This window comes from Coenobita brevimanus, chromosome 72, assembly GCF_032717465.1.
Source record: "Coenobita brevimanus isolate Jiangsu-jjx chromosome 72, ASM3271746v2, whole genome shotgun sequence".
In the NCBI taxonomy this organism is placed as follows: Eukaryota; Metazoa; Arthropoda; class Malacostraca; order Decapoda; family Coenobitidae; genus Coenobita; species Coenobita brevimanus.
In genome coordinates this window covers 2619868-2640346 of record NC_137025.1, presented here as the reverse complement: position 1 = coordinate 2640346, position 20479 = coordinate 2619868, and the positions used below count along the sequence as shown (strand labels likewise).

The 20479-nt window shown below is 39.8% G+C and overlaps 3 protein-coding genes across 4 annotated transcripts in view; 2 read left to right on the top strand and 1 right to left on the bottom strand.

The window, feature by feature from the left end:
- The first annotated feature begins 2319 nt into the window (after window positions 1-2319).
- Window positions 2320-9578, top strand: LOC145407273 (heat shock protein HSP 90-alpha-like). Its single transcript, XM_080278308.1, has 6 exons — window positions 2320-2411; window positions 4201-4705; window positions 5163-5317; window positions 5867-6886; window positions 7107-7456; window positions 8347-9578. The coding sequence occupies exons 2-6, from the start codon at window positions 4201-4203 to the stop codon at window positions 8483-8485; spliced, it is 2169 nt and encodes a 722-aa protein (XP_080134434.1). The 5' UTR covers window positions 2320-2411; the 3' UTR covers window positions 8486-9578.
- Window positions 9579-10347: 769 nt separating this feature from the next.
- Window positions 10348-18223, bottom strand: LOC145407028 (CXXC motif containing zinc binding protein). Of its 2 annotated transcripts, none has more exons than XM_080278047.1 (5): window positions 18090-18223; window positions 17110-17193; window positions 15755-15893; window positions 13055-13164; window positions 10348-11942 (listed from the first exon to the last, which is right to left on the bottom strand). In XM_080278047.1, exons 1-5 carry the CDS (start codon window positions 18093-18095, stop codon window positions 11802-11804), a joined length of 480 nt encoding a protein of 159 aa, XP_080134173.1. In that variant the 5' UTR covers window positions 18096-18223; the 3' UTR covers window positions 10348-11801. The 2 variants fall into 2 exon arrangements, with proteins under 2 accessions (XP_080134173.1, XP_080134174.1); XM_080278048.1 differs by having other exon boundaries at window positions 10348-11939.
- A 672-nt stretch (window positions 18224-18895) lies between these two features.
- The window catches only part of LOC145407200 (uncharacterized), a 31691-nt gene continuing 30107 nt past the window's right edge, over window positions 18896-20479 (top strand). Inside the window, exon 1 of the mRNA XM_080278236.1 lies at window positions 18896-18978. Within this exon, the coding sequence (XP_080134362.1) occupies window positions 18911-18978 (68 nt within the window). The 5' untranslated portion in view covers window positions 18896-18910. The remainder of the gene's footprint in view (window positions 18979-20479) is intronic.

The window sequence follows — 20479 nt, the reverse complement described above, 5'->3', positions numbered from 1 at the left end:
GAGCTACAGCAGTACGATGGGGAAACATACAAGTGGTCGTCACCACTACAAAGCTGCATTTTTCCAACTGCAAGGTAATGCAACGTTAAAATAACTTTCATCTCTGGCGTGAGAGCCTTGTTTGTTGCCGTTGGCCTTTTAAGGGTCTCCCGCACCAAATGTCACAAAAATTGTGCTTGCATGCCCCAAGCCGTATCTCTTTACCAGTTTTGCATCACTTAGATAGTTAAGCACATCTTTCCTGTCACCAAAACGTCTTGGTTGACGGTGGCAAATTTCCTGTTGTGGTGCGGCGGCCATAAGCCGCGTCCAAAGCGCTACACCAACTGGGGAGTTGTCTTTAACTATGTCTTAGGTTAGGTAGGAGTTATGTCTCCTTCCTGTGAATTTAGGACAGACTTTCGCCGTATGATGCAGTCTTAGTGTTTTATAAGTACAGACCCAGAGCACTTTTAACAAGACCAGATTCAAGTATGACTGTGGTGCGTTTCTTTGAGTTACACACTGACTGGTGGTTTCTCTGAGTTAAATACCGTATATTCTGGCTGCTGTGGGTTTGAATTAAGTACTCAATAATCGGTGGATTTATGAAACTGTATACTGTACAATATAAGCTTTATCTATGGTAGGTTTCTTTTAGTTACCTACTTGTGTGGGTTTCTCTGACTTAAATGTGTTTGTGTTAAGGTTGTCGCACTACTATAACCACGCATATGCCCACACCCATACGATTTTCACTACTATAAGCCTATCAGCAAGATCCGCGGCCAGGAAAAAACTGGACGAAAACCCCGAACCCCCAGAGCATTTCATGTCAGTGGGACCAGTCCCGGAATCTCAGTTTTAACACACAACATGAAATGCTTTGGGGGCTCAGGGTTTTCGCCCACATTTTTTTCCTGGCCGCGGATCGTGCTGATTGGCCAAGTTCACGATTTTGGCCATTTCTTAATACCCTGAAGATTTTATGTTGATAGCTCAAGCCGTTCATGAGATAGCCTGTAATGATGTTAAAGGCGGGCGATAAAAACTAGTTGACCTTTGGCTGTCATTTTGGTGACCTTGACCTAATTGACCTTGCGTGCCCAATTTCAAACTCGGGTCAAGATTTTGGCCCTATCTTGATACCCTGAAGGTTTCATGTTGATAGCTCTAGTCATTCGTGAGATATATTGGTGCTAAAGGCGGACGAGAAAAATTAGTTGACCTATGACAGCCATTTTGGTGACCTTGATCTTGAACCCAAGTGCCCATTTTCGAACTCGGCCAAGAATTTGGCCATATTTTGATACCCTGAAAGCTTCATGTTGATGGCTCAAGCCATTCATAAGATATAATGGGAACACACACACACACACACACACACACACACACACTCAGAGGAAGGCAAAAACATCATCTCTCCGCCTTCTAAAGACGGACGATAATAATAATAATAATAATTATAATAATAATAATAATAATAATAACAATAATAATAATAATGATAATAATAATAACGACAACGAAGCCTCCCCCCCCCTCTCTCTCTCTCTCTCTCATAGGCAGCATGATCATTGACGTTTGTCTCTATTATCTCAGGCTTTCTAAATTAACGCATCCATTCCTGCCTAAGGATACTGGGTTTGCCACAGTTAGCACCAAAATTAACTAATAATGCTGGTTTCGAAATCACTAGAGGGAAACGTTTGGAAAGTTCTTAAGAAAAGTAGTCTATAATGGATCTAAAGTGATAAGTCCATATATACAGGAAACAATTATACGTTTTATATTTATTTAGTTATTTATTAAATAATTATAAATTGCCTCCCGGGATAATTAAGGGCAGGCTTTGAATTTTGTCAACAGGATGTTCATTATGACCCCCAACTTCCGGAAACGTTTCTAGACCCTTCTGGAACATTCTCTGTATGAGGTTGCCTGATAGTCTGATATGGTAACTGAATAAATTTTTTATTGCATCCGTGCAATTCTTATAATTAGCCTTGCAATATAGTTATAGAGTACCGTGATAAGTCCAGCTTCAAACATGCAGTGATTAAAGAGAGGGAAAAAAGAATAATAGAACAGGTTCACCTTCATTCTTACGGGGCGTTTATATTGCACCATCGAAACAAAACGAGTAAAAATAGCAAAAGTTAACTGTGACCCCAAACATATCAGAGAGCTTTGCCAGTTTCATGATAAAAGGCAGACATCGCTAAATCGAAATAAAAATAGTAATTCTCGAACATCTCGTAGTTCAAGATGGCCGCCGTTGCCAAAATCTCATACATATATAGCCAAGGGGTGCCATGTGTTCCACAGAACCGGTTAGGCAGCCGTCAAGAAGACACGTGTGAGAAAGGAACCTCTTGAAGACAAAGTGATTTATTTTTATACCAGTGCCAACTAAGGTACAGTAACTGAAGGTAAGCTAGTAAACGAAATGTGGTTGGTGACGAATCTGTGGAGTGATGTTCTTACCGCAAAAATCGCTGAAATAACTCGGCATTTTAACATTTTACAGCTTACTACTTTTGTATTATAGAGTTGCATCGTCACCGACTTAAAAAGCAGGAAATAATTAATTGTGTTGCTCTGTGGTTAGCTCTGAACAACAGTGTATGTTCAGGTACAGCTCATGTCGAGCACATTTTTTATTTTTCTGAGCTACCTTCTTAGTCCAGTATGCTATTTGTGTTTTAACCCTCAGAAGACGGGAAGCCACTCCCCAGCCTGGTTACTTGCGTAGCCCAAAATTAAACTAGCAAGATTAACCAGGTAAAGAGTACTCAGACAACACAGCGAGGCCGCGCCCTAAGTTGACCTGTTTAAACCTGAACAATAAAAATATCCCAAACCTTTACATGATATGTGCCGATATTTATAAAAAACTGGATCAACCAACCTTAAATTATTTCGTTAACATTCATGTCTAAATACCTAAATACCTGCATATTGGACGTTAGGAGCGGACTACACACGGCGTCGCAAACACTGGAGAGCTACAGTGTCAGGAGTTAAGATGCGTGGCGTTACGAAGATTAGCATATCTCACGTCCAGAAAAGCTAGTACCGGTACCCTCGACTTTGGAGGGCGAGAGTGATTTCCAACCTGAATAAAATCGTACTGTAGCACTTAACATGGTTTTCACGTCTTTAAATGGACGATGCTTGGTTATTAGTCATGAGAATTGAAATATTGTTGTAGAAGGTACAGAACGCTAATATATAGCAAAAGAAGGTCATGAGAGAACGGGAAATCTGACCGTGGAAAGAATACCTTTAATATAACTTGTGCATCCTAAGAAGTGTATTAGAGACCACATTATCTATTTTAACTCAGACGAAAAATTTCTGAAGTCTGACAGAACCCGCCATGCTTTGTGCTATTTTTGGCAGCCGTGGGAGGTACTGCGGTAGGGGTGTCGGGGTCCGGGGGGAGGGAGGGGGCGAGGGATGGGAAGGGAACGTGAGAGGTAGCCTAAGCACTGTAAGCAGGGAAAATGAGGGAAAGATGTAAAGCTAAGGCAAAGAAAGGAGTGGGCAGACAATGAGAGTACAAGGCCTAGTAAGCACATACAACAGGATTTCTATTGACCCATAGAGATGTGTGAAGGAGAAACTAATTCTGCAGAAAATGCAGTGTATTAAGAAAAAAAAAAAGTGGAAATGAGGAATGCTTTCCCCTGCCCACCACTCCAAGCAATACTACGATTGTTAGGAATAAAACAAGTTATCTTGGTGGAGAGAGAGAGAGAGAGAGAGGCATTCTCCTGCTTCTTCCCTCCCTCCCTACATCTACCCCCTCTCTTCTCCCCATCTTCCTCCTTCCTTACCACTTTCCCCCCCTTTTCGCAGCCTTACCCCCTCTCTTTGTCTCTCATTCCCCTTCCCCTTCTTTTATCCTTACTCCTTCCCCACCCCTTCTCCTCTTTCCCTGCTTCCCTTCCTTCCCCATTTCCCCCACCTCCTTCCTTCCCTTCCCCCCTTTTCACCAATATATTGTACATCTCTTCTCATGGCCAAACACCTATGCCCTAACTTGAGAGACCATGAGGTAATTCTACTTTATTTTTTAAATTTCTCTTTCCCAAAACTCAGAGTGTGTGTGTGTGTGTGTGTGTGTGTGTGTGTGAGAGAGAGAGAGAGAGAGAGAGAGTTATATTTTATAAGTATTATGGAAAATACAATTTTTTGTATGCACTTCATCTGCAGATGCCTGAGGAGATGATGGAAGATGTAGAGACCTTCGCCTTCCAGGCGGAGATCGCCCAGTTGATGTCCCTCATCATCAACACCTTTTACAGCAACAAAGAGATCTTCCTTCGTGAACTGATTTCAAACTCCTCAGATGCTCTGGACAAGATCCGCTATGAGTCCCTCACAGATCCATCAAAGCTGGAGGCTGGCAAGGATCTTCACATCAGACTGGAACTGGACAAGGGCAACCGCACACTGACCATTATTGACACTGGTGTGGGCATGACAAAGGCTGATCTTGTTAACAACCTTGGAACCATTGCAAAGTCTGGCACAAAGGCATTCATGGAGGCTCTGCAGGCTGGTGCTGACATCTCCATGATTGGTCAGTTTGGTGTGGGCTTCTACTCTGCCTACCTGGTGGCAGACAAGGTGGTGGTGACAAGTAAGCACAATGATGATGAGCAGTACACCTGGGAGTCGGCAGCTGGTGGCTCATTCACTATCCGCCCAGACAAAAGTAAGTGTTACCAAGAATGATACTTTACAGCATATTTATTCTAACCTGGTGAAGACTTGACCATTTTTAGCTCAGTTGATGGCTATATATTTTAGCCAACTGTACAGTGTAGTGAGATTGGACAGTCATTTTAAGGCTCCTCAGATTTCATGCAACCATGAATTTGTATTTTGGGGAGTGGCTCAGTTCTGTGACAGGAAATAAACTGACTACAGTGAGGTTAGTTATAAGTCATCATCAAAATCACAAACGGCTAAGATAAAATGAAATAATATAGCCATTGTATGTTATTTTTAAAAATCAGGATAGTCTCTTGCCTGATAGTTCAGTAAAGCTTGACTGGCTCCTAAGCTTGCATCACTGGGTTTCAAGTCATTTCTCACTCTCTCATTATAGACTGTAATGAAGTGAATCAGTGCATATATCTTAAACTGAATATACTATAAACCTCTTGCAGACAACCCTCTCAGCCGTGGTACAAGGATCACATTGTACCTGAAGGAGGACCAGACAGAATACCTTGAGGAGCGCAGGATCAAGGAAGTGGTCAAGAAGCATTCTCAGTTCATTGGCTACCCCATTAAACTGCTTGTTGAGAAGGAGAGGGAAAAGGTGAGGTGAAAGCCAGAGGGCTGGTGGCCATGTTAAAAAAATTATAGACCATATTCTTGTTGGCTCAGCCGGCTTTTGGGCACCTTCTCCGTTGTGGTTAATTTTGCATAGTACAATACAGTACAGCTTATTATTTGCTTATATGCAGTTTACATCTATTTTATTACTGACACAGAATGCATAAATACCATACAAGAACATATCAGTACAGAAATGAACTGTTAAGGAAGAGGTGCTAGAGAGACCACTGGCCCATGAGAATACAGTACAATTAGCGCAAAAGGAAAGGCCAGCTCCCAGTTTGTACGTCAAACATCATAATGGAAAGTTACACAGGTTTGGCCTTTCTTCTTCATTATTTCATTCCTGTTGTAGTATTTAGTTTAATGATTTCCAGTCCTCATGAATGTTTTGAAATTAATAGTCATAAGAGCTTGCCTACGCCTTCATATGCTTGGTTTTAATATGATGATTGTGAGAGTGGGAAGAGGAATGCCTGTAGTATATATCAATGAGTACCGTGCTTATAGTTTTTCTTCCCAATTTCAGCAAGTCCCAGATGATGAGGAAGAGGAGGAGGAAGGTGCAGAGAAGAAGGAAGAGAAAGCTGATGCCCCCAAGGTTGAGGATGTGGGTGCTGATGAGGATGCAGACAAAGGAGTAGAGAAGGCCAAGAAGTTCAAGACCGTGAAGGAAAAGTACACAGAGGATGAGGAACTGAACAAGACCAAACCCCTCTGGACCCGCAACCCAGATGACATCTCCCAGGAGGAGTACGGAGAGTTCTACCGCTCTCTGACAAATGACTGGGAGGATCACCTGGCCATTAAGCACTTTAGTGTTGAGGGTCAACTTGAGTTCCGCGCCTTGCTGTTTGTGCCGCGTCGTGCGCCCTTCGACCTGTTTGAGAACCGCAAGCAGAAGAACAAGATCAAGCTCTATGTACGCCGTGTCTTCATCATGGACAACTGTGAGGAGCTTATCCCGGAGTACCTCAACTTCATCACTGGTGTAGTTGACTCTGAGGACCTGCCACTGAATATTTCCCGTGAAATGCTGCAGCAGAACAAGATCCTGAAGGTGATCCGCAAGAACCTGGTCAAGAAGGCAATGGAGCTTTTTGAGGAGCTGGTGGAAGAAAAGGACTCCTTCAAGAAGTTCTACGACAACTTCTCCAAGAATATCAAGCTGGGCATCCATGAGGACTCCACCAACCGCAAGAAACTAGCAGAATTCTTGAGGTTCTACACATCTTCCTCTGGCGATGAGATGTGCTCGCTCAAGGACTATGTCTCCCGCATGAAGGAGAACCAGAAGCAAATCTACTACATTACTGGTGAGAACAAGGAGGCTGTAGCTAACTCTGCCTTTGTTGAGCGGGTGAAGAAGGGTGGCTTTGAGGTGATCTACATGATTGACCCCATCGATGAATATTGCATCCAGCAGCTGAAGGAGTACGATGGCAAGCAGCTCACCTCCGTTACAAAGGAAGGACTCGAGTTGCCTGAGGATGAGGATGCAAAGAAGAAGTTTGAGGATAAGAAGAAGGAGCTGGAAAGTCTGTGCAAGGTGAGACATGATTGTTTTTTTTAAGATACACCTCAACGGGTTGTATTATTGTGCAGTAAGGAAGTTCCCTTCCACCGCTTTCATAGTTGTCATAGTTTTTGTTTTGCCGTGACACTGGGTCAGCAAGATGATGTTTACATCATCTTAGCTGTAATTAACTTAGATGTCATATTGTGTATTACCACTTTGACATAGTTGTATGTAATTGTTTCTTTTGCAGGTGATCAAGGACATCCTGGATAAGCGTGTTGAGAAGGTAGTGGTGAGCAACCGGCTGGTAACTTCCCCATGCTGCATTGTGACATCCCAATATGGTTGGACTGCTAACATGGAGCGCATCATGAAGGCACAGGCACTGCGTGACACCTCCACTATGGGCTATATGGCCGCTAAGAAACACCTGGAAATCAACCCTGACCACAGTATCATTGAAACCCTCAAACAGAAAGCAGATGCTGACAAGAATGACAAGTCAGTTAAGGATCTTGTCATGCTGCTGTTTGAGACTTCACTTCTCGCATCTGGCTTCAACTTGGAAGACCCTGGGATTCATGCTGCCAGAATTTACAGGTGTGTACATTTCGTCCTGGGCAGGAACAATGTTAGAACTTATCAGTAATCCCTTCAACTTGATGACACATTTCAGTTTATTACTGTTTTTCTTAGACCATGCTCTCAGGTGCCTGCCCTTTCCTCTCTTCCTTCCACAACTGTCTTTCTTTCCTTCATTCTCTCCTCTTCCTTCTGTCTACAGATGACTCTACACTGAGTGACAAGCCAAATGGTTTCCTGTACACGAGGAAACAATTTACTGTGCTGGTTGGTAACCATATAACCAAATGATGGCACCTGGTGGTTTAGTGAGTAATTAAGGCACTCCAGTCGGATTGAGCTGGTGCAGGTTTATATCCAAGGGGTGGTTGGGGTTTATTGCTCATGTAATGCCACTCAGGGATTGAGTGAGGCTGGTCACTTTCATCTTAAGTGTCAGGACCAAATTGCCTAGCCCAGGGCTCCTATGCCTTGCATGGAACAGCACTGAATTAGATGATGAATGAACGAATGAATATAATTTTCAGATTGGAAGTGTTTTATACAACCTTCATTTAACCTCTCCCCACGAGAGGTCTTCTGCAAAACTGGATAAAAGATATACGGTACCAGTAATATAATTTTCATCACCAGATTGAAGGGGTTAAGTTTCTTGCTGCCAGATCAGTGATAACTGATTACAAATGTATTAAGCAACATTGACTTTCATGCTTTCCCTTTTGTGTCATAGCACTTCATGACAAGTAACATTCTATTGTCTGTTTGTAGCTAAAGCTCAGCATGTAAGATGAAAAGCTGTCAGTTTTAGATCACATTACAGCAGCCAGATTACAGAAGACAAGCTCATTTATATGAGTGTGTGTGTGTGTGTGCAAGTACATCACAACTAATGTCTCTGAGTATTGCAGGATGATCAGCCTTGGCCTGGGTATTGATGATGAAGAAATGACAGCCCTGCCTGATGACACAGCTGCCAGCTCCCTAGATGATATGCCGCCACTTGAAGGTGATGATGAGGATGCTTCACGTATGGAGGAGGTTGATTAAAGGCCTCACGTTCTTCACGTTGTGTATATCTCAAGTCACTGGCCTTTCATTCTTTTTAAATTCACTTTGCATGTTCTTCTGTGTGTATACATGACTTTACTTGTTGACAGTATTGTCATTTTAGGCTTTGATTAATGTTTTCTGCTCTCTTTTTCAATTTTTGTCGACATTTGTTGTTTCTGCTCCTTAGCTATTCACTTGTTGTCTGTTTCAGACGTCTCACCTTTTGCTTATCATTCAGCTTTGTATTTAAGCAACATCACTATCATCATCATCATCATAGCTTTGTCTTCACATCATAGTCAGTTTTACTTCAGTGTAGTAAGTTATTTGTCATTCCAAAATCAGTTCACCTCCTATGTTGAATGCAAATAATCATACATGGCAACAAGTAAAGTACAGCAGCAGATGGAGGTGTAACTATTACTTTGGGGTAATTTCACACCATTTTATAGTCACAGATAATAGTACTGTAGTACGGTACCACTAAATATGTTAGAACCTGCTGAGAACAGTCTAAATACTGATGTTTAAGAAACAGAGACGTAAACAGTTACCCTCAATACTTTTCACACAGTTACTATATGAGTTCCCGTCTTTCCCTGTACAAAGACAACACCTCCAAGTTCATGAAGTGTCATTCTCTTTGGTATTGGCAGAATAATGGTCCATATTTAAATGAAAGTAAATAACTGGAATATGCAGATTCTATCTTTGTTTTCCAACCAAAGCAGCCAAATAAACCTGCTGTGATTTGAAATGCAAATAATAATGGTACTTGTGCTAGAAGTGAATTTTGGTGTATTTACAAAGGTGTGGGAACTCCAAATTGATCATTCTGCCCTGTATCAGCATTATTGTATGTCATCCCATCATCACATTCAATTGTCATTCCTGTCATCACTACTTCCCCTTCATATTTTCATCATTGTCATCAAGATGGGAACCAGTCATATGATATATGGAAACAGTGTAATGTTACATTTTCTACCAATAAAAGAAAACAACGTACCAGTACACGTGTTTATCAAACCTATTTGTGATGGCTCACTGCACCATTATTGTTGTACTGTATCTAGTGGTTAGAACACTCTGGTCAGTGATAACCTTTCATAGGTCTAGTCTTAAAGAGGTGACAAAAGGTTTTCTAGTTACACAATGCCACTAAAGAAGTAGGTTAGCCATCTATCCATGAATGTACTTGACTACAGCAGTCTAGCCCTTGGGTTCCTGCACCTCAAAGAGGGTAAAAATGGGAATGGTTATTATTGTTACAGCTTTTTACCAGTATTTCCTGTTACAGTACTTTCTGCTAATGGATAAGATTCTAGTTTTAAATACTAACTGCAAGGGGTGTAGCAGGTTGATGTTCATAAAATTCTTATATGAAACTTTAGCTAAATAAGCCTGTCTGGTGTTGACCTGAATACAATAACTAGGTGGGTCTACACCATGAAAGGGTTGATGAAAAAATTCTGATAAAACTTAGCTAATGCAGCATTCTAGATGACAAAGAACACTTCACAGCACCTCTTCCTTAGTGAATTATTTTGCACAGTGAACCTTACTGCTCTCTTTAATGTTATTTACACTTTAAATATTTGAGTCTACATCAGTAACAAGAGGATACTGTACTGAGGTGTAATGAGAATAGGAAATTGCTAAAAGGTGCTATGAAATCTCAAAAACTTCTTAGGATACAATAATAATGATGCTGAATATCTATAACCCATGGCTCTAAAACTGACCTTCAGATTAGCTATAATGCACAGGCATCAAAGGAAGTTAAATGAAATACCGTATAATAAAATCAGTTTATATTTGAAGCCTAAACTGATTTCAATGATTATAAAAAACTTCACACAAGCTAATATATAAACAAATGCCTTTAAGAAGTGACAGCAACAAATAAGTTTCTCCTCCTCCTTGCCCCTTGACTCCTGTGACATCTTTTATTATTCAGTTTTTTAGCATCTCCTTCAGATTTTGTTCAACTTGGGACAGGGTTTTCAGTTAGATGTACCAATAATACACCCCTTCAACAGAAAAGGCCTTTCCCAAGTTGAGTATAATCGTCTGGAAGCAGCAGTAAACTTACAAGGACATTACCTGGATTTTAAGGGTTAATCCACCAAATCAACTGACGTGTTTTACTGGCACATTCTTGCAATCTCCAGATGAGTTTATTCAATGCAGGGGAGATCTCTTGTACTGAAGAGGTACATGACAGCTGTACCTGACCTCTCTGGTTTGAAAAGTCTCTCCCAAGCTGCGTGGAGCTGCCAGATGGTTGAAAGAATAATGACATCTTTTGACTGAAGCAGCAAAGGTGATGGAGTACATCAGACATCACAAAGAAACCAAGAACTGTAACTGCTAGCTTGTATGATAACTACCAAACTCCCTCCACTGTTAGCCCTTTAAATCCAATGATGAACAGTATCTTACTGCTACCACCAGACGATTTTATTTTATCTTTACAGGTGGCTTTACATTGAGTGACAAGCCAAATGGTTTCCTGTAAGCCAAGAAACCATTTACAACGCTGGGTGGTAACCATATAACCAAACCATATGTGCTCCCTACGTGTCAACAAGTGGGTTGGTGGAGGGTTGGTGCCCCTCCCTGTAAAACAACTAACTCAGTGTCAAATGGTCACCCTTTACGGGATTATGGTGTCTGGCAATAGATAAATAGATAGATAGTAATAATGCTCTTTGCCACAATATTAACGTGGTGATATCTGGATTACATACTCTGCTATAAAAAGTACCATATTTAGAAAAATCATGTTTACTCCACTACAGTATTAATCAGTCCCATATAAAAGTGCATAAATGGAAACAATACCAGTACCACAATATCCTCTCTGGAAGCATAACTAGCTATGTGCTGATAATTTCCAGGATTATATAACAAAACAGTCATCCTTTTTTTTTTAAATTGCTAGTTTCCGTTATTCGCAGATTGTACAACATCCCTAAACATACTAATTTACAATGCATTATCTTAACTCAATTTGTTGCTGATCATCTGATAATACACTTTAAACAAGCAGGTTCAACTATCTGGTAATATCTGGGGGCATTACAGTGGGTTTTTAGGCAATCACAATGTTAATCATGGATGTAAGGGCCCTTTTAGATGGGTTTTCATTACTCATGGATTTTCACTATTTGTGGGTGACTTTTCCCTGTACCTGCAAAAGATGAGGGATGACTGTTTCAGCAGTACTGTACTGAATCTCTCACTTCTCTCCCTCACACTGAAAGTTCACACCCCACCCTCAACTCAGCATCCATACCCAACCACCTAGCTAGTGCACTTTATACTCTAGCTCGGTTATTCCTACAGGGCAAGAAGCATCCTCATCATAATCGCACCAGTCCTCATCTCCAAGACTGAGGTCCGTGAAGGGGGTGTGGCTTTCCTGCCCCTCACATGCCCACCCATCCTGCTGAGACAGAAAAGAAGAAGAAAAAAAATATCATTATGTTTTTTTTTTTTTTTTCCAAACCACCAGCCTTCCTGATGCAAGAAATGAAAAGAATATGATGGCTAACAACATAAATTTGCATGAAATGATAGCTACATCACAACATTCATTACTGAATGCAATGCACTGCAAGTTGACCTGTGCTTGTAAAAATAAGGCGCAAAAGTTTGCCAGCACTATGGGGGAAAGAAATCAAATGCACATACAGTCAGCTCTTGCTGAAAGTTATGGATATGTCCCAAGACATCAAAACATTTTCTTTGGCACCATAAATTGAGAGGTGCTGGCACACTGGCTGTAGATGTAGCAATGAATGTAATAACTGAAATGAAACTTAACAAATTAATCACACTGCCATGCTGAGATTCGATCTCAGGCCCTCACACTCCAAATGTGAGCACGTTACCACTGAGCCAAAGAGAGGATCCCTGTTTTGCCTCTGGGCAATGCAGGCTTTTATAGACCCCCATTACATCACTCTTTTCCCCCTTGGTCATTAAATTGGAGAGTTTCAAACACACATGGTAGCGTTGCACTGGAGGCCTCCATAGGGGATGTTGCGGACTACACCGAACAGCTCATCCCCCAGATATAAGGACTAGGATGCTGTCAGCAAACCAAAAACATCATTGCCCTTCAAGCCTCACCTCACATCCCACACAGATGCCAACCAATGTAATAACTGAATAGTTAATTCAATCACTGGTCTGGCCGAGATTCGATCTCAGGCCCTCGCGTTCCAAGTGTGCACGTTACCACTGAGTCAAACAGAGGATCCCCACTTTGCCTCTGGGCAATGCAGGCTCTTACAGACCCCATTACATGAATTCTTAACAAGAAATTATTCCATATGAATGAGGACATTAACCAGCACATTTTTGGTGATAACAAGAACTTTGTTTTTTCCTCTATAATAATGAGGATTTTAATAAGCACATTTTTAATAATAACAGGCACTTTAACAGCAATTTTTCTTTCACAATATGGAGACTTTAAAAGGCAGTTTCTCTACAACAGCATGAGGACTTTACAGGGCAAAATTTCCATATTAACAAAGACTTACTGACACTCACCCCAAACTGGAAATCCACAACGCTCATCCCACGGCACTCAAATGCCACTATCACCTTAAAGTTGGGAACATCATCGGCATTGTAAGCCTGTTTCTTGGCTGTCAGCACATCTGTCAGGGCAAATACTGAAGATGACCAAGTACGGTACTGTTCTTGAAAATTTCTTAATAGTAACACAATGCTCTGTATAGTCTCCTTCAGATCCATATTTACAGTTATGTTTCAGGTAAGTTTCAGGTACTGTACTGTGCTGTATTGAAACATAGCAGTAGAGCATTTACTTATATTCTCCTGGATGGACTTCATTACAGCAGACATATATTAAGGAATCAAAGTACCTAAGAAATGACTGTACTGTACTTATACTGGGAACTGTTTCTGGAATTAAAGATACTGTTTAAACCTGACATCTGCCTGTAAATACAAAACTGGGGGAAATGTACATTACAATAATAACAATAATTACTGAACAGTAAGAGTATGAGTATTCTGATAATAACAATAAAAATAACAATACCAATGTTGGAGCCTCTATAAACGAAATGAAACAAAATGAATAAGCGATAGCGATGATACTGGTGAAACTGGAAGATGACAGTGATAATCTCAATGATGTTAGTGAAGACACCTGTAGTGATGACAGTGGCAGATATATTAATAGTTTTGGTTATACCAGTGATGATTGTGGTACAGTGCATATGTCCAACCCTGAGGCAGATTCGTAACCCCAATTAATTCAGTTAATAACCTTCTTTCCTTCCTTCCTCTTCTGTCATTCTTTCCTTTTCCTTCTGTCTACAGGTGACTCTACACTTAGTGACATGCAAAACGGCTTCCTGTACAACAGGAAACCATTTACTACACAGGGTGGTAACCATACAACCAAATTATGGTGCCTGGTGGTTTAGTGGGTAATTATGGTGCTCCAATCGGTATGAGCCAGTGCATGTTTATATCCAAGGGATGGTTGGGATTTATTGCTCATGTAATGCCACTCGGATGAGTGAGGCTGGTCACTCTCATCTTAAATGTCAGGACCAACTTGCCTAGGCCCGGGCTTCTATGCTCCTCATGGGGCAACACAGGATCAGAATTTGAAATGATAACAAAGTGTGGTCAGTATTTGAAGCTTGACCTGACTAGTAGCCAAAATGACTCATTTCTACCTCATAACTATGGCTAACAGATTTTCATGCAACAACAACTTGGTATTCAGTTATGGGAGTGGCCCAGTTCTGGCTGGTGAAAAAAAAGTCAATATCTTGAGTGTTTTGATGATAAAGAAGAAGATGATGATGATGATGATGCTGTTACAGTAGTGAGTCGATTATAAAATAACAACAATAACAATAATAATAATAAAGTAAACTTATTCACCTTAATTATGCCCATTTTCATTCTTTTCCAGGTTATTTAACACAGCTTCATGACTGACAACACACAGTGATATAGCTCAACATCCTTTCTACAGCACTTCTTTGTGAAGAGCACTAGTGTTAATCTGTTACAATCCAAGGGTTGTGGAGACCATTCCCACTTCCTTCACTATAAAAGATCACTAAATATCTAGATCAGTGATGCTCCATTTCCAAATTTCCTGTTGGAATGAGGTGTTGACAGGATAGTGTTATTTTTTAAAGATCAGCATATACAGTATACTGGGATTTTTAAAATGTTGGTTGATAAAAATGTTTGTAAATAGGGGGTTCCATCATCGTGTGTAATACTGCAGATATCTTATATTTTGTGGATTATGAAGTTATTTAATTTAACAGCTGAGCATTGTTTTACTAACCTATATCATATTTTCATGGATGCCTCCTGTGTGATGTACAGTATATAAAGATTTGCTTTATGACTGCACCTACCTTCACCATCACAAGGTCATGTGATGATTGTGCCATGATTAACGAACACACTTAACGCACAATACTGTTTTGGGGTAAGTTTTATGTAATGCACATTTTAGTTTGCACTAGGTTAGGTAGGGTATAATCATTCGGGGGTCTGGGGGGTGAAGCCCCCCAGTTATAGTTGTGGCGCACAACTCTGAGGTTGTTATTATCATGCTCTGGCAACCTACCATTCAAAAGTGCGTCTGATTTTGTGTATGAGACGCATGTTATTCGTGCATAATATCATCGTGTATAATAATATTTGTGTATAACATATTAGTGCATAATAATATGATCCATGTAAAATATGATACGAAATAGGACGCACTTTTGAATGGAAGGTTGACAGGGTACGATAATGGCAACCTCAGAGTCGTGTGGTGAGACTATAGGTTTCAGCGCTTCCAGTTACGCTTCCATTGCTATTTATGGTTTTAAACTGTACACACTTGAGTTGGTTTTAATGTGATGACGTTATGTCCAGTTGATGGGATTGGCAGTAAACACGCTATTGGGATCATTCAGGCAGCTGTCTGTAATATCACTAAGGTGGTATATTTCATTTGCTCTCCAACATTTTTTAATAAAAAATCAGATGTTAACCACCTGAGATGTTTCTGGTACTAAAATAATTTTCCCTTAGAATGCAGGTCTATAAGAAAACAGCTCGAATCCATGCGCCAATTGTCCTAATATTTACTAAAAGATCTCCCTTAAGCTGGACAAACTCGTCTGGTGGTGGCATGATTAAAAAACAAAAACTATATCATCTGTGTGAAGGGTTTAAGAGACCCAAGTGGCTTACCCAGTGAGTTGACTCGATTGCAAAGCTTGCACTTGCACACCATGTTGGCATTACCCCTTGATCCCGGGATGTCAGAGTGTTCGTCTGCTGACACAAATTGCCACTTGTCACTCACCTCATTGCAGGAGTTGCACTTGGTCTGCCAGGGAAAACAGCAATGAGTGGTTCACATACAATAATTCCTTAATTATTTACTCAGCTATTAATTTTTTAAACATTGGTTCTACATTTTACAACTCCTGGTGCTGGACAGGGATGCTTTCATGTGGTGGCACCAATACAACTGAACACCTCATCTGCCCAATTAAGGAAAACATTATTCAACTTTCTCCCTATCCTTCTGATGGGGAACTGCAAACCCAAGGATGAAGTCCACTGGGTTCACATTTCACATGAGCATGGAGTTGCAGTTGCTGCTACAACATGAAGTCCTTGTTGCTAGCTGCATTCTTATTTTTTTTATTTGTGTGTGTGTGTGTGTGTGTGTTTAATTCACAGTAAATGTATATGGGAACTGCTCATTATATGTCACCTTTCGTATGTTCTTTTTTGCTAGTAATTCCTCAGCAAACTACAGAAATACAGTTAGTCCTCCAAATTCATGAGGAATATGTTACAAATTTCCAAGCAAATGGTGAAAATCCATGAGTATCTGGTACTCCCACAAAGTATCCCCTGCAGTGATCTAAAACAACATCAGATGTTGTGAATATACTTGTCTAAAGTGTACTGTATTTTGGGATGGTCTGACAAAGTAGGTACATTAAACTTCTTACACAAAATATTTAGTTATAGAATATTTAGCAACTGCATCTGTATTTGTTATCAACCCTTTGTGGAGTCCCAGACCATCATCAGATGTTGTAATCTAATGAACATCAATAAGCAAACACATGATAAGTAACAGTCAGACATTATAATCAACTTACTGATCATCAACAGGCATGATCAGGTGTTATCAAGTGACATGAAAGTGGCATTTTTCCCTTTCAAATGCTGCTTACATGTCTGAGGTGTGGGAGTCTGTTGTAATATGTGGTGACAGTTTCGATGTGGTCTTTGGTGTTTTCATCCCTCAGTGAGCTCAGCCCAGGGCATCTGCCAACTACATTCTGGGCTGAATTCACCGATATTATTATTTAAATAATTTTCTCAAGAAAAATACAGTATTGCATATGAAAATTTACTGTAATGTATAGCAGGTACTTGGGTGTCTTCCTAAGCTGAATAAAATCAACTAGTGAAAAAAAAAAAAAAAAAAAAAAAATCACCAGATTGAATGGCCTCTCTGACTGAATGAGTCTGAACAGCAAAATACTGAGTACATCAGAGACAAGGTTTATGAGTGGCACTACCTTAATGCAGTACTGGAAATCATCGCCAGGAGCATGGAGGTTGGTCACATTCTCCAACTGAGCACGGATAGACACCTGGTACACCTGAGAATAAGTAACAGATGCAGAACAGAAACAGTTTTTGGTGTGATTCATTTGTATACGATATTAATTTCTGTCAGAGATGGGTCATTCTTGAGGTATGACCTTTCCAACTCTGACAATACCATAACTCAAAGCTGGAAATGAGGTTACCAAAATATAGGGAGATTTACAACATAGAATTTTTTATAAATTGAAAATCTATGCCATTCTGCTAAAACCTGACTTGGAATTTTAAGATCTTACCATCTAAGAAAGCCTCATGCTGCAGTCTCAACCTTGGATTTTAACAAACATAACCTTGGTAATATTCAAGGGGTTACTTATAGGCAGTTCATATCCAAATCTAACAGGATCTGACCAAGCTGAGATGGCTATGATACATCTTTTATTCCTAAACTGAGCATTCCTAGTTCCATACCTTGAAACAGGTACTGTACTGTACAAGATCTACCAGTATTTCATGTGTATCTCTAGTAGCTATCTGTTTTCAAATAGGTACTTGATTCAAATTTAGCATTGATATTGCCTTTTTTTTTGGTTAGTAACTGTGATGGATCTCACTGTGGCAACCTGATGGTGCATAATGGTAACAGTCTATAGCTATAGCATCTATCAAAACTGAGGAGAGCCAACTGAAGCTGAAACCGCAGAACCAAGCACAATTATGTCTCTTGCAATATAAGTAACATGTGCCTGCTGAATGCTTGGGTGGGACATTCTTGTACTATTACCACTCTCGGACTAGGCCTACAGTTAGAAAGATTTTCCCAATAGGCAAATCTTTGTAAGTTAAAATCAAGTACTGGTATCCCAGAAGACAGGTTTGAAAATATGAAAACGAAAAGAAAATGAAAAAAAAAAAAAAAACACGCTCACTTATTTCACGTATAACCTACAGGCATGTTCTGTCAGCTGCCGCCTCGTGGATGAACCACTACAAAGTAGTACTGTACAGTATTTTCAATGACAGGCAACACACCCCCACGCCGTATACACGCCAAACCCTCACACCCTCGTCAGCTGTGTTTTGTTTATATCAGCAACTAAAATATCTTGTCTTCTTTTTCGTTTATCTGTATACAATAATCCAATTCCTTAATAGATTAAAATAAAAGAAATGCCCAATAAAATAAGCTTCTGCCACCAAAAACGAAGCAGAAAAACAACAGGAAAGACGCCTGTAAAGAAAAAAATATATAGCTCCTTTTTCAAGATGGTACAAGACGTCCATCATTCCAGAATGAGTTTGTGCGATTTTGTTGGATTTGTGTGATTTGTGTGTGTACCACAGGAAGGTAATCGCTTCACCAAGTTTACATCGACTAAATAAGACACGAACAGTGTAAGTGAGGAGTGATACACCGATTTGATAGTTGCCATGGTCATATTACAGAAAGAGGACAGTTAATAATAGGGTTTTTCGTGGTCAATATTGGGGTGCCCTTATTTAATTAATAACAGCATACTTTGAGAACCAAACTGTCTTCAGGCATTACTCTCAGTTGTAAACAAAGTGCAGTAGAAAAAGCTCACATACTGGTACCATGACAAAGAAAACAATCTGGGATTAGAGATGTACTATGAAAAGGCTTCCGGATATAGCATACAAAAGTGATTGTGACTTTAGTGTGCTTTCCATGTATGTTGCAGCAGGTTGGGTTCTGAATGAAGCTAAGGATTTTTCTTTGATTCAACAACACGCAAGGGGAGTTGAGTTATGGGAAAGGATGGATTGATTATTGGAACATATATGGGTACAGCAAGTTCTGTCATCTCAGTTGCAAGGTAGGTAGGTAGCATGTGTTCTGGGTCGTATTGGAAGCTTTTAGCACCTCTTTCTTAGTTATTTATTTTGCACAGAAAATTATATAACTGTCTTTTATATTATTTGTATGGTTTGGATATGAACATTGTTTGGAACAGTATATAGCATAGGCTACAAGTGTGAAATGTACCAGATAAATCATAAAGTAAGAGGGGTTATGAAATCTAAAGAGTCACTGAACAACCACCCAAGATTCACAAACATCACAGTCAACTCCCTGCTATAACCTGAACATCTTTTTGAAGGAAGAATAGCTTAATGAATGGAGAGTACAGTGTCTCCCTGTACCTGGGTTTTTCTGCAGTGCATAATGGCAGGTATATACCGTAATACTGTAGTTTGTATATTTGTGAATCTCTGACTTGAATTACTGTATTTATATTTGGCATGATTACGTTTTGGAGTTTCTTGGACAAAGAACTGTATGCCTGTATTTATTGTACTGTATATCCAGGTATTCATGTTCTGCTATACTGTAAGTTTCATAGTGCATGATTTTTTTTTTTTTTTTTTTTTTTTTTTTTTTTTTTTTTAGCAATGCACCTTTATGACAATCACTCACCTTTTGAGGGGTTAAGACATTTCCCATGTTTAGAGGATTTTATTTGGGAATGGGGATTGTAGCATAGTATTTTGAGACTAACTACTCTTCTTATCATCAGCCAGTGGCCCTTTTCATGGGATATAATGCTTAACCTCCAGTTGATAGCATCTGCTGTAGCCTTTATGCTAGTAACAGAAATCTATTTATAAAAGTGTTTTCTCCATTCTGTTTTCTATCACTTATACTATAGTATAACAGTTCACACCAAATTGGACATAATTAAAAGTAGGATATTTACATGTAGCTAATACAGGGACACTCTGCTTCATTCTGTGCTGTTCTGTGTCATATCATTGAAAAAAATCAGTAATAGGTGTTTACTAGTAGAAACATAATACAGAGGAAAGAAAGAAAGAATAAAAGCATATGTATTGGCTTTATTATAAACTGAGTATAGTATAATATCTTTATATTTGTATAGGCCTATACATTAGCACCATTAAACATACAGAGTAGGCACTACATTGAGGATGTACATGACATGAGAGCAGTCAAAACTTCTGCATCATTACCTTATAGGCAGAACTGGACATTATGGTATATGACCAGAAAAACTGTAGAGATCAGAGGCAAGGGCAATGAGTCCAGTACATGCACACACACTTGTTAAGGATCAAATCTGTACATATGGCAGAGTTGCTAGTGGAATGCTTGAACCACTATACTAATGGAATACTGCAGTTGATTTATGAGTCATGATATACACAATAAACAAACTAAATATACTGGCACTGAGGTATGCTGTGCTGAGGTATACTGTGATAACATGGATACAGTGAACCAAGTAGAGTGTAGCAGTCAGTCATCATTTTACAGTAATTATGTCAGGGATGTGTTCGAAAATACTGTATCTCAGA

Excerpts from the sequence above, each read along its gene's own strand:
- LOC145407273 (XM_080278308.1), top strand. The coding sequence starts at position 4,201 with ATGCCTGAGGAGATGATGGAAGATGTAGAGACCTTCGCCTTCCAGGCG. Across the intron at positions 5,318-5,866 it reads TTGAGAAGGAGAGGGAAAAG|CAAGTCCCAGATGATGAGGA; the intron begins GTGAGGTGAAAG and ends TCCCAATTTCAG. Across the intron at positions 7,457-8,346 it reads CATGCTGCCAGAATTTACAG|GATGATCAGCCTTGGCCTGG; the intron begins GTGTGTACATTT and ends TGAGTATTGCAG.
- LOC145407028 (XM_080278047.1), bottom strand. Across the intron at positions 15,894-17,109 it reads ATTTCCAGTACTGCATTAAG|ACCAAGTGCAACTCCTGCAA; the intron begins GTAGTGCCACTC and ends TTTCCCTGGCAG. Across the intron at positions 11,943-13,054 it reads TTGTGGATTTCCAGTTTGGG|CAGGATGGGTGGGCATGTGA; the intron begins GTGAGTGTCAGT and ends TTTCTGTCTCAG.